The sequence below is a fragment of the Mercenaria mercenaria genome, chromosome 8 (assembly GCF_021730395.1).
Source record: "Mercenaria mercenaria strain notata chromosome 8, MADL_Memer_1, whole genome shotgun sequence".
NCBI lineage: Eukaryota > Metazoa > Mollusca > Bivalvia > Venerida > Veneridae > Mercenaria > Mercenaria mercenaria.
Genome location: NC_069368.1, coordinates 81,419,131 through 81,433,917, shown reverse-complemented (window position 1 = coordinate 81,433,917; position 14,787 = coordinate 81,419,131). Strand labels below are relative to the sequence as shown.

General features: G+C 36.0%; 1 protein-coding gene across 20 annotated transcripts in view; it reads left to right on the top strand.

Moving 5' to 3' along the window:
• LOC123565984 (sodium/calcium exchanger 3-like) overlaps positions 1–14,787 on the top strand; it is a 257,228-nt gene that overhangs the window by 196,224 nt on the left and 46,217 nt on the right. For 19 of the 20 annotated variants that reach the window (XM_053550277.1, XM_053550272.1, XM_053550275.1 and 16 more), the window contains one exon: positions 1,726–1,782. The exons of the other annotated variant lie outside the window; for it this stretch is intronic. In XM_053550277.1, coding sequence (XP_053406252.1) covers positions 1,726–1,782 — 57 coding nt within the window. The remainder of the gene's footprint in view (positions 1–1,725; positions 1,783–14,787) is intronic. 20 annotated transcript variants of the gene reach the window in all.

Below are 14,787 nucleotides of genomic sequence, written 5' to 3'. Positions count from 1 at the left end.
TTGTCAACATTTAGCTTGTGTATGCGATAGAGGCTGTATTTTTCAACTGATCTTTGTAAAAAATTTGGCAGAATGATCACCTTGATGAATTCTAGGCCAAGTTCAAAAATGGGTCATCTGGGTTCAAAAACTAGGTCACTAGGTCAAAGTAAAGAAAAACCTTGTGTATGCGATAGAGGCTGTATTTTTCTATTAATCTTCATGAATTTTGGTCAGAATGATTAAGTTGATGAAATCTAGGCCGATATCGAAAATGGGTCATCTGGGTTCAAAAACTAGGTCACTAGGTTAAATTAAAGAAAAACCTTGTGTATGCGATAGAGGCTGTATTTTTCAATTAATCTTCATGAATTTCGGTCAGAATGATAACCTTAATAAAATCTAGGCCAAGTTCGAAAATGGGTCATCTGGGGTCAAAAACTAGGTCACTAGGTCAAATCAAAGAAAAACCTTGTGTATGCGATAGAGGCTGTATTTTTCCAACTAATCTTCATGAATTTTGGTCAGAATGATTGCCTTGATAAAATCTACGTCAAGTTCGAAAATGGGTTATCTGGGGTCAAAAAGTAGGTAATTAGGTCAAATCACAGAAAAACTTTGTGTATGCGATAGAGGCTATATTTTTCAATTGATCTTCATGAAATTATGTCAGAATGTGATGAAATCTAGGTCAAGTTTGAATATGGGTCATCTTGGGTCAAAAATTAGGTCACTAGGTCAAATCAAAGAAAACCCTTGTGTATGCAATAGAGGCTGTATTTTTCAATTGATCTTTATGAAATTTTGTCAGAATGATAGCCTTGATAAAATCTGGGTTGAATTTGATTATTGGTCATCTGGGGTCAAAAAGTAGGTCACTAGGTCAAATCAAAGAAAAACCTTATGTTTGCAATAGAGGCTGTATTTTTCAATTGATCTTCATGAAATTTAGTCAGAGTGATTGCCTTGATGAAGTCTAGGTCAAGTTCGAATATGGGTCATCTGGGGTCAAAAACTAGGTCACTAGGTCAAATCAAAGAAAATACTTATTTTTGCTCCAATTTTAACGATAATTGGTCAGAACATTTTTTTCCATGAAATCACTAGGTCAAACATGTTTACACTGTTATGGTGTATTATGGTGTGTTTCTCAGGTGAGCGACCTAGGGCCATCTTGGCCCTCTTGTTTACCTTAAAATTGTATAAAAATTTGCTTCTGTCAGCTATAAAGCAACTGAAACATTACTTATCCATCAGTCTGTACCTCATAAATTGTTGTAAATATTTTTTCCAGTATATTTATGATTTGTATACTTGGCATAAGTTTGCTCCCTTGGTTGCCATTTCAGGCTCGTAATTTTGCACTATTATTACATGATATATTAGTTCATGAATAAGAATTCTTGTAAAATTCTGATACCCAGTCCCCAAAATACTGAGGATATATGGACTCGTGTACCAAATATTTAGAAGATTCGGTTCATACTTTCACAAATGAACAACCATGATATATGCATATAACGAAAACAATTCTTGAAAAGGACATTAGATTAAAGAAAAAAAAATTACGCCATAATGTTACATTCGCTATTTATGGACATGATGATATTCTAATGCCACATATGAACATATTCATGTACCCTTAAACAATAGTGCACGGTTTAAACACCTTTTTTGTTAAGGTAGATAATTTCCTTATGCAGTTAAGGTTTTTACATCATTTTGCCATTCACTGAATATTTTCAGACCTCATATAGCTTACATGAAAAGTTTAAGAGGGTCTACACAAGAAGACAGTACAGAGTAATTGTTTTTAAAGCACCAAAATTTTGTTGTCATACCCTCACTTAATTTGACTCTTGGAACTTGAATGTGAAAGTCTCACAAGAATACAAGCTGTAAGCCGTTGAGGCAACTCTTTCTTGATTCTTTGTTTTTTAAACATCAGAATTCAATGTCAAGAAGTAAGCAAAAAAATTAATTGAAGAGATGTGTTCCATATTCAACAAGCGGGCACAAATTTGGAGTTTTTCAGCAAATTCATCATTGGTCTTAGAAGTGAATGTATTAGTACATAGTTTTGAACTGATTTGCCTTTCTGTATTTTGACTAACTGTAGATTTACTTATTGCAAGACATTCAGGTTTCAAGAGGTGTGCACATTGACACAATATTAACTATTTTAAATGTTACTATTCTAACAAAGTCCTTGTCCAGTTATAGTTTTGTATAAGCTTGATTAGTGCTTGAGTATCAAGCTCCTGGCATGAACTATATGCACCAACTTGCATTGAGAAACCCTGAAAGAAAATATTGTCCGGATCTTCTTTGCTTGATATCAACAACAAATGAATAAGGGCCTTTTAAAAAGAAGTTTGTATGTATATATAGTGTGGAATTGTTTAAAAGGTTTTTAATTTTTATAAGCATCTGCCATGTCCAGTTCAACATTTTGTTTAATTATGTGCTGTTATAAGCAGTTCTTCCCAATTTAAAAATGTACTGTAAAATCATTTAATTTCGTGGGCATGAAATTGCATGGTTTTGGTCAGAACGGCTATTTCATGGGGATATGAATTTGTGGATTTCAATTTTCGAACATAAAATGAATGGGAAGTTTATTTGTTCGTTGGGATTAAATTTTGTGGATTGACAAACCATGAAATCCACAAAAATTAGTCCCCCACGAATATTAATGGTTTCACAGTATCTTTTCCCCTTAATCCAATCTTTAAATTCCCAAAGGATTTCAAGTTTCTTTTTCTTTTTTTTTTTGCTAATTAACAGCAATTTCATTTTTTTTTCAACTGTATGTGATTTCCTGAACAATGTCACACCAGATTATTTATCAAAGTTGTTTGAACAGAAAGTTAAATTGTCACCTAGCAAGATGATGCACCAACTAGAAAGTCAGTAATATGGCTATACTGAGGTTGTATTCAGAGCAAAGTAACTGTTTGATGTCCTTAAATATCAGGGTTTTGTACTTCCTGTAACAGTTGTGACGGCAGAATATTAGTCGGTCAGTTCTGCAGATTGTATATATTGTTTAGAAGGAAAGAAGAATTGTTTAGAAGGAAAGAAGAATTCTTGAAAAAAAAGGAACTTTTAACGCTGTTGAAGCAGTTGTTAAACAGTTGTGATTCCCCCACCTCCACACACACACACACACACAACATCTGGAACTTAATTCCAACTGTTACTGAGGTAAAAAAAATCTTAGCAAACTGGTACTTTACTTGGAATCCCAACTTTTCTTTGGATTACCTAGTACAGTTATTATATAATATGCAAAGAAAGTAGACAAAAGGGTCCCTGACATCTGTAAAAAGGATCAGTATTATAATGGCTGTCAATATTAAAAGAAAAAGAATACTGCATAATATACAACAAACGGCAGACCCTGTGTCTAGAACTGTAGGATATTTATACCTGACAAAAAATTGGACACGAAAAATGAAGTGGGATACATTTTTAGCTTGACTATTCGAAGAATAAGTAGAGCTAACCTTCTCGCCACGGCGTCGGCGTTGGCGTCACACCTTGGTTAAGTTTTTCGTACCAGTCCACGTTTTGACAAAGTCTTTTGAGATAAAGCTTTGAAACTTTCAACACTTGTTTACCATCATCATGGCCAGTTATAGGCAAGAGCACATAACTCCATCAAGGATTTTGGCTGAATTATGGCCCCTTTTGACTTAGAAATCATGGTTAAGTTTTTCGTACCAGTTCATATTTTGACAAAGTCTTTTAAGACAAAGCTTTGAAACTTTCAACTCTTGTTTACCATCACCATGGCCAGTTATAGGCAAGAGTACGTAACTCCATCAGGGATTTTGGCTGAAGTATGGCCCCTTTCGACTTAGAAATCTTGGTTAAGTTTTTCGTACCAGTTCATATTTAGACAAAGTCTTTTGAGATAAAGCTTTGAAACTTTCAATACTTGTTTACCATCACCATGTCCAGTTATAGGCAAGAGCACATAACTCCATCAAGGATTTTGGCTGAATTATGGCCCTTTTTGACTTAGAAATCTGGGTTAATGTTACGTACCAGTTCATATTTTGACAAAGTCTTTTGAGATAAAGCTTTGAAACTTTCAACACCTGTTTACCATCACCATGTCCAGTTATAGGCAAGAGTACATAACTCCATCAAGGATTTTGGCTGAATTATGGCCCCTTTTGACTTAGAAATCTTGGTTAAGTTTTTCGTACCAGTTCATATTTTTTTGTAAAGTGTTTGACATATGGCTTTGAAACGTTTATCACTTGTTTAGTATAAAACTCTATCTGTAGGAAAGAGTACATAACTCTGTCCTCTATTTTAGCTGAATTATGGCCCTTTTTGGACTTTGAAATTGGTTCTGTTTTCATACAAGTCCATGTTTTGTCAAAACTATTTGACATATGGCTTTTAAACTTTGAACACTTGTTTATCATTATGATTTCCATCTGTAGGCAAGAGTACATAACTATTTTGACTGAATTATGGCCCTTTTTGGACTTTGAAATTGGCTCATACATTGCAATTTAGTGCAAGACTTATCGAAATCAAAGAAATACAGGAACATTGTTTGTCTAATCTATTTATTTCTTTTGTCTGAATATCCGTGGAAATATTTTGACCCCATTCTTCAATCAATGCTTCTATTAGTCGAGCACGCTGTCATCAGACAGCTCTTGTTTTTAGCTCACCTGTCACAAAGTGACAAGGTGAGCTTTTGTGATCGCGCAGTGTCCGTCGTCCGTCCGTCCGTGCGTGCGTCCGTAAACTTTTTGCTTGTGACCACTCTAGAGGTCACATTTTTCATGGGATCTTTATGAAAATTGGTCAGAATGTTCAACTTGATGATATCTAGGTCAAGTTCGAAACTGGGTCACGTGCGGTTAAAAAATAGGTCAGTAGGTCTAAAAATAGAAAAACCTTGTGACCACTCTAGAGGTCACATTTTTCATGGGATCTTTATGAATGTTGGTCTGAATGTTCATCTTGATTATATCTAGGTCAAGTTCGAAACTGGGTCACGTGCAATAAAAACTAGGTCAGTAGGTCTAAAAATAGAAAAACCTTGTGACCTATCTAGAGGCCATATATTTCAAAAGATCTTCATGAAAATTGGTCAGAATGTTCACCTTGATGATATCTAGGTCAGGTTCGAAACTGGGTCACGTGCCATAAAAAACTAGGTCAGTAGGTCAAATAATAGAAAAACCTTGTGACCTCTCTAAAGGCCATATTTTTCATGGGATCTGTATGAAAGTTGGTCTGAATGTTCATCTTGATTATATCTAGGTCAAGTTCGAAACTGGGTCACGTGCAATAAAAAACTAGGTCAGTAGGTCTAAAAATAGAAAAACCTTGTGACCTCTCTAGAGGCCATATATTTCATGAGATCTTCATGAAAATTGGTGAGAATGTTCACCTTGATGATATCTAGGTCAAGTTCGAAAGTGGGTCACGTGCCATCAAAAACTAGGTCAGTAGGTCAAATAATAGAAAAACCTTGTGACCACTCTAGAGGCCATATTTTTCATGGGATCTGTATGAAGGTTAATCTGAATGTTCATCTTGATGATATCTAGATCAAGTTCGAAAGTGGGTCACGTGCCATCAAAAACTAGGTCAGTAGGTCAGATAATAGAAAAACCTTGTGACCTCTCTAAAGGCCATATTTTTCATTGGATCTGTATGAAAATTGGTCTGAATGTTCATCTTGATAATATCTAGGTCAAGTTCGAAACAGGGTCGTGTGCGGTCAAAAACTAGGTCAGTAGGTCTAAAAATAGAAAAACCTTGTGACCACTCTAGAGGCCATACTTATAAATGGATCTCCATAAAAATTGGTCAGAATGTTCACCTTGGTGTTATCTAGTTCAAGTTTGAAACTGGGTCACGTGCCATAAAAAACTAGGTCAGTAGGTCAAATAATAAAAAACCTTGTGACCTCTCTAGAGGCCATACTTTTCATGGAATCTGTATGAAAGTTGGTCTGAATGTTCATCTTGATGATATCTTGCAAGTCAAGTTTGAAACTGAATCAACTGCGGTCAAAAACTAGGTCAGCAGGTCTAAAATTATTAAAATCTTTTGACCTCTCTAGAGGCCATATTTTTCAATGGATCTTCATGAAAATTGATCTGAATGTTCACCTTGATGATATCTAGGTCAGTTTCGAAACTGGGTCATGTGCGGTCAAAAACTAGGCCAGTAGGTATAAAAATAGAAAAACCTTGTGACCTCTCTAGAGGCCATATTTTTCATGAGATCTTCATGAAAATTAGTGAGAATGTTCACCTTGATGATATCTAGGTAAAGTTCAAAACAGGGTCACGTACCTTCGAAAACTAGGTCAATAGGTGAAATAATAGAAAAACCTAGAGACCATATTTTTCAATGGATCTTCATGAAAATTGGTCAGAATTTTTATCTTGATAATATCTAGGTCAAGTTCAAAACTGGGTCACATGAGCTCAAAAATTAGGTCACTATGTAAAATAATAGAAAAAACGATGTCATACTCAAAACTGGGTCATGTGGGAAGAGGTGAGCGATTCAGGACCATCATGGTCCTCTTGTTTAACCATACAAAAGAAAACAAGTGAATTACACAAGTAGGAGAATTCGTTCCTCAAATTGGGAATTTCCTGTAGACTCGCATCATGAAAGCATGCTTGACTTCCACTTCATCGCCTTTTTAGCTCACCTGTTACAAAGTGACAAGGTGAGCTTTTGTGATCACGTGGCGTCCGTGCGTGCGTGCGTGCGTAAACTTTTGCTTGTGACCACTCTAGAGGTCACATTTTTCATGGGATCTTTATGAAAGTTGGTCAGAATGTTCATCTTGATGATATCTAGGTCAGGTTCGAAACTGGGTCATGTGCGGTCAAAAACTAGGTCAGTAGGTCTAAAAATAGAAAAACCTTGTGACATCTCTAGAGGCCATATTTCTCAATGGATCTTCATGAAAATTGGTCAGAATGTTAACCTTGATGATATCTGGGTCAAGTTAGAAACTGGGTTACGTGCGGTCCAAAACTAGGTCAGTAGGTCTAAAAATAGAAAAACTTTGTGACCTCTCTAGAGGCCATATTTTTCCCGGGATCTTTATGAAAATTGGTGAGAATGTTTACCTTAATGATATCTAGGTCAGGTTCGAAACTTGGTCATATGCGGTCAATAACTAGGTCAGTAGATCTAAAAATAGGAAAACCTTGTGACCTCTCTAGAGGCCATATTTTTCAAGAGATCTTCATGAAAATTGGTCAGAATGTTCATCTTGATGATATCTAGGTCAAGTTCGAAACTGGGTCACGTGTGGTCAAAAACTAGGTCAGTAGGTCTAAAAATAGAAAAACCTTGTGATGTCTCTAGAGGCCATATTTCTCAATGGATCTTCATGAAAATTGGTGAGAATGTTCAGCTTGATGATATCTAGGTCAAATTCTTAACTGGGTCATGTGCGGTCAAAAACTAGGTCAGTAGGTCTAAAAAAAGAAAAACCTTGTGACCTCTCTAGAGGCCATATTTCTCAATGGATCTTCATGAAAATTGGTCAGAATGTTAACCTTGATGATATCTGGGTCAAGTTCGAAACTGGGTCACGTGCGGTCAAAAACTAGGTCAGTTGGTCTGAAAATAGAAAAACTTTGTGACCTCTCTAGAGGCCATATTTTTCCCGGATCTTTATGAAAATTGGTGAGAATGTTCACCTTAATGATATCTAGGTCAGGTTCGAAACTTGGTCATGTGCGGTCAATAACTAGGTCAGTAGATCTAAAAATAGGAAAACGTTGTGACCTCTCTAGAGGCCATATTTTTCAAGAGATCTTCATGAAAATTGGTCAGAATGTTCATCTTGATGATATCTAGGTCAAGTTCGAAACTGGGTCACGTGTGGTCAAAAACTAGGTCAGTAGGTCTAAAAATAGAAAAACCTTGTGATGTCTCTAGAGGCCATATTTCTCAATGGATCTTCATGAAAATTGGTGAGAATGTTCAGCTTGATGATATCTAGGTCAAATTCTTAACTGGGTCATGTGCGGTCAAAAACTAGGTCAGTAGGTCGAAAAATAGAAAAACCTTGAGACCTCTCTAGAGGCCATATTTTTCACGAGATCTTCATGAAAATTGGTGACAATGTTCACCTTCAAGATATCTAGGTCAAGTTTAAAAGTGGGTCACGTGCCTTCAAAAACTAGGTCATTAGGTCAGATAATAGAAAAACCTTGTGACCTCTCTAGAGGTCATATTTTTCAATGGATCTTCATGAAAATTGGTTAGAATTTTTTATCTGGATGATATCTAGGTCACATGTGCTCAAAAAAGGTCATTTTATCAAATAATAGAAATAACGATGTCATACTCAGTTCAACACTGGGTCATGTTGGGATAGGTGAGCGATTCAGGACCATCATGGTCCTCTTGTTCTTTTTTGCTGGTGTAGCGTTATGTTTTGAATAATCGGGATTTAATCAAATTAAACATGCAGAACTGCCCTATAGAGAAAATTGTTATTAGTTGTTACTTAGTTTAATCGAGTTAATGGGATCATTTAAATGTCAAGGTTTTGGCCAGAAATGCTATGGGGACATGAATTTTTGAGATTCAACTTACAATAAATAAAAAAAAAAATATTCATTGGACTTCAGGCTTCCTGTAGTCTTCAAGTTTGGGTATGATTTTCACAGGAATGAATTTTCATATATTTTATACTAAAAAATTATAGTGAAGCAAAATTAACAAAATTTAATAACTTTGTAATTTTCTAGGCCCATTCTGAAACAGTGGTAACATTTTAGCACTTGACATTTTCACCTTGCAATTGCATTAACATGTTTATTTTAATGTCAATATGTCTCCAAAAAAATTTTGTAGTTGTGGAGACATACTGATTTAGTGCTGTCTGTCTGTATGTCACAAGGTTTGTCCACACAACTCTTTCAACACCACTGCATGGATTTACACCAAATTTCACAAGAATGTTCATTTTCCAAGTTTAGTTTTGCATATAATATATTGTTAGCATTTTCCAATTTCGATGATTTTCAGTGGAGTTACAGACATTCATCAAATTTTATGTGTTTTTTTTTACCACTTCTCTTATATTATTTGGCAGATTCCTACCAAACTTTAAAGGAGTGATCAGTGCCCAGTTTCATTGTGTTTGTTATTGGCATTTTCTGCTTCCATGATTTCTGCAGAGTTATGGCACTTGACCATCAAATTTTTTCATGCCATATTCTAATGGATGGATTTCCATGAAACACTGCAGGAGTGTTCAGTGCCAAGCCTCATTGTGCATATTGTTGACTTGTTCCAGTTTAGTGATTTTCAGTGGAGTAATAGTCCTTGATTTATTGTGGGCAACTGCTCATACACTACAAGGAGGAATTACACAAAACTTCACAAAAGTGATCATTGCTAATTCTCGTTCAGAGTTTTTCAGCAGAGTTATGACCATTAATTCAAATCAATCTACTTCTATCATGTTTTAGCCACTTCTGTTATATAATAGGATGGCACCAAACCCAGAAGAAGTGATCAGCGCCAAGTCTTATGCATATTATTGGCATATTCAAGTTCATTGACTTTCAGGGTAGTTTTGGCCCTCTTTCTGTGAAATTTTATGATATTTTGCAACTTTTCTTTCATAATTGTGCATATTTCCCCCCAAATCTTACAGAAATTATCAGTGCCAAGCCTAATTATACATATCATCGCTATGTACCAGTTCAGTGATTTCCAGCACAGTTATGGCCCTTGATTTGTCATATTTTACAGTGTTTACACTACATGCTGTATACAGTTAGGCTGAATTTCAGCAAACATCACAAGTAATTAGTGTGAAGCATAATTGTGCATATTAACCTCATGTATTGAGTATATTGTTTCTATCAGTCATTACCAATGATTAGTCAAATTCTTTGATCTGTGATAAGTCACTGATACCACTGGTTAGAATTCCACCAGACTTCAACAAGTCTAGTTGTATAGTATAGTATGAAAGTTTGTGGTTCAGTAATTTCCTCTGAGTTATGGCCCTTAATTTGTGGCATTTTACAATTTCTATGTGGGAAGTGGTGGGAGACATGCGTTTTTCCTGAAAAACGTCTCTAGTTCAGACTTTTTTTTTGTAAAATGTTTAATTGTTCAGTTGTGGGTATACTGGTTTCAGGTTGTCTGTCTGTCTGTCCGTAGACGCAATCTTGTGTGCACCATCTCTCCTTATCCCCTTGACAGAATTTAATGAAACTTCACACAAGTGATCAGTACCAACAGTAGTTGTGCATGGGGCATGTTAGGTTCTTTTAGAAAAAACATTTGCAGAGTTATGGGACTTTGTTTTTTTTTTGTTACTATACTATATACAGAGACACAGTATTGTGCGCATCATCTCTCCTCATCCCCTTGACAGAATTTAATGAAACTTCACACAAGTGAACAGTACCAACAGTAGTTGTGCATGGGGAATGTTAGGTTCTTTTAGAAAAAAAAATTTGCAGAGTTATGGGACTTTGTTTTTTTCTTACTATACTATAAGTAGTATACTCCCGCCGATTTCGGAATTTGCCTGGTGCCCTGGTGCCATACCATGTGACTATGACGTCATCGCGTGGGGGCGGGGCTAACGGGGGAAAAACCCATGACGTTACTGCCGCACCCAACATTCCAAAGAACAAAAGAGTGTAGGTGAGTCAATCGGAATTTCCCATGATGTCATGTGCCGCACCAAACATACCAGACTGTAATGAGGTGAGTCAGTATGAAATTACCATGACGTCACTGCCGCGCCCAACATTCCAAACTAACAATAGGAGCAGCCTGACCTTCAGTTGAATCATCTGGGTCAAGGTCACCTCGGTCAATGTTCTTACAGGCCCAACCCAACATTCCAGACTTATCATTTTTTTAATCTATTTTCTATTGTCCTATCATAATGAAATTCTTAATTGTATACAGTCATACTTTATATAAAACGAAATATGAAATGAAAACAAATATCTAACCCAGTAATTGTTATATCAATACCCGCAGAACAAATAACTATTACGGTCGATCTAAACTGACCCGTGGCATATATATGGTATCTCGTTAATCGCTTAAAATTTAGTATTCAATTACAAGAGTATTGTTGTTTGTAAGCGATATCAACACAGTAAGGAATTCGGGTGATGACTATTAAATCGGTTTCAATTACACTGTGTGCGACAAGGCGGAACATGATCTCTTCTTAAATACCTGGTGAAGAAAAGGTCAACGAACTATGTAATTTTGATGTTACTTTATTTTCATTTTTTATATTATAGTCAATTTTATTTATTTATTTATATTTTTGTAGACATAGCAATAAATCACCTCCTCATTCAATAGTAGTAATCGCTAGATAAAACAAAGTCAAGTTTACAGTTTAATTGTCTCTTTTCCTTCAACCACTTTAATAACGTTTTCCAATAATGCATATTCAGGGCTGATTTTTTAACCTTAACAGTTCGCTTTCTGCCCAACGCTCGACCCTCTGCGCCGGCCCCTTGGCGTCTATCTGTGGCACTCTTCCAGCTCCAGCTCCAACCTGTTGAACTGGTTCTATTTCCGTTATTTCTGGAGGTTCGCATCGTTTTAGAATATTTTCAAAAAGGTAAATCTTTTTGTTAATCGCGTACTTCCAAGCATCCTCGATAGGGTACCCATCCATCAACTCCAGATCCGATGCCTTTTCCTTTATGGTTCTATAAATAGGATCTTCTTTAAGGGTGCGGTACCATAGCATAATGTTAGCAAAGGTTTTCGCTATCGTTTCCCTATATTTGTCTCTCATGTCGCGAAAAACGCGATTTCTAGCGGTATCTATCGTGAGACCTTTCTCCTCCACATAGCTTTGAACTCTTTCATTGTATTCCGGTTGCCACTTTTCAAACGTTTGATCTATAATGATACTCCACGGGTGCTCTGTTTCATCGGAGGAGGAACCATCATCATCCTCTCTATAATCAATTGTGTTTGAGAATTCATTATCGCTCTCATCATACGAGATGTCCATTTCCTCTGTATTGACCGATTCACTGCTTACATCGTCGTGCATCATCTTCTTATGACGTAACATGTTATCTCGTCTGCTGTCTATATACATACAGTCAACATAATTATGCAATCTTGTGTGCGTCAAATTGCAATGTACTGTGTCAGTGCATGCGGTGGGAGGCGGGGGGGGGGTACATTCATCACCTTTAGTGATAGCTCTAGTTACATTTAGAAGTTAATGATAGAGAGGGAGATCTGCATGCTTAGTGTGAGAAGTGGTTGTATTGAGATTAAGAAGGATTTAATGCCATTTCCTGTATTGTCAAGGAAACTTTGTGTGAATTTAGAAGAACGAAATGTAATTAAAATTCAAGATAAGCTTTCAGGTTACCCCTTCAGTTCGGTGGCTTAATTGCAATAAGCATTCATTTCAGTGGGAGCTTATCAGTTCTGTATGCTTTCAACTGTAGAACAAAAAAAAAAATGAAAGAAATAAATGATATTCAGTTACTTGTCCATTCAGTTTGCCAGAATGTCTTATTTCCTACAAACAAGACATTTTCAAAGAAGTAAATCACTAGCAATAGGCTATGTTTGGTGGTGAATGAAATAAACAACTCGCCATTAATATGTCACTCAAAATAATTTTCACATCCTGTTGCCTATCCGAGGCTGATTTCTATGAAAATAGGGTTTTTTTAGGGGGGGAGGGGGGGTTTTATTTTTGCATGTGTATTTTGCTTTAAATCTTCCTAAAATTTCTTCTTTCTCTGTTTTGATGTTATATTGTATACAGACAATTCAGTTTTAGTGCATAACTGATACAGATGAATAATTACTGATTATTTTTGGACTGCATCGCTGTTAGCAAGTGTCTGAGACTGTGAGCGAAATATTAAATTCTGTGGGATGTATATGACAGTATGCACACACTGGTATTAGAATTGAATATTTTGGCTTGTATATCAGTTTGATATGCTTTAAAATAACTTTTATTGCATATTTTGAAAATTTAATTGCATATTAAATCGTATTTATGCACATACATGGCATGTCCGTTGCTCCTGGGGAGTATAATGTTTTGTTTATGTTTGTCTGCCAAATAGTAGACACTTTGGTTTCCTCTCAATAACTAGGAACCTTTTAGTCAACTTTGGTCAAACTTTATATGATGATTGTTTGTGGTCAATTTATGACCTGCATTATTGTAGGGGCTAGTAGGCCGCAGTGACCTTTAGACTGAACACTGTTTCAGTCCAGTCCGGAGAGGGATTTGGCCTATACTGATCAAACTTTATAGTATGATTTTGTAATATCACTAGATGACCACCGTAGCTTTTTGGTTTTGTATGTCAAAGGTCAAGGTCACATTGATCTTCAGACTGGAAACAGTTTAAGAAGTCTATTGGGCATACAGTAGTGAAACTTTATTTGATTTTGTGTTGTCACTAGTTGCTTTGGGGGTTGCTTAAGGTCAAGGTGACAAGGTGATACTGTAAATGATTTCTTATCAATAATTGGAGAATGCTTTGGCCTAGAATTGTCAAATGTCACTGGATGATTCCTATAGTTTTTAGCTCGACTATTCAAAGAATAAGTAGAGCTATCCTACTCACCACGGCGTCGGCGTCACACCCTGGTTAAGTTTTTCGTATCAGTCCACATTTTGACAAAGTCTTTTGAGATAAAGCTTTGAAACTTTCAACACTTGTTAACCGTCACCATGTCCAGTTATAGGCAAGAGTACATAACTCTGTCAAGCATTTTGACTGAATTATGGCCCCTTTTGACTTAGAAATCTTAGTTAAGTTTTTCGTACCAGTTCATATTTTGACAAAGTCTTTTGAGATAAAGCTTTGAAACTTTCAACACTTGTTTACCATCACCATATCCAGTTGTAGGCAAGAGTACATAACTCCATCAAGCATTTTGGTTGAATTATTGCCCCTTTTTGACTTAGAATTCTTGGTTAAGTTTTTTGTACCAGTCTACATTTTGACAAAGTCTTTTGAGATAAAGCTTTGAAACTTTCAACACTTGTTTACCATCACCAGGTCCAGTTGTAGGCAAGAGTACATAACTCCATCAAGAATTTTGACTGAATTATGGCCCCTTTCGACTTAGAAATCTTGGTTAAGTTTTTCGTACCAGTTCATATTTTGACAAAGTCTTTTGAGATAAAGCTTTGAAACTTTCAACACTTGTTTACCATCACCATGTCCAGTTGTAGGCAAGAGTACATAACTCCATCAAGCATTTTGGTTGAATTATTGCCCCTTTTTGACTTAGAATTCTTGGTTAAGTTTTTTGTACCAGTCTACATTTTGACAAAGTCTTTTGAGATAAAGCTTTGAAACTTTCAACACTTGTTTACCATCACCAGGTCCAGTTGTAGGCAAGAGTACATAACTCCATCAAGAATTTTGACTGAATTATGGCCCCTTTTGACTTAGAAATCTTGGTTAAGTTTTTCGTACCAGTTCATATTTTGACAAAGTCTTTTGAGATAAAGCTTTGAAACTTTCAACACTTGTTTACCATCACCATGTCCAGTTGTAGGCAAGAGTACATAACTCCATCAAGCATTTTGGTTGAATTATTGCCCCTTTTTGACTTAGAATTCTTGGTTAAGTTTTTTGTACCAGTCTACATTTTGACAAAGTCTTTTGAGATAAAGCTTTGAAACTTTCAACACTTGTTTACCATCACCAGGTCCAGTTGTAGGCAAGAGTACATAACTCCATCAAGAATTTTGGCAGAATTATGGCCCTTCTGACTTAGAAATCT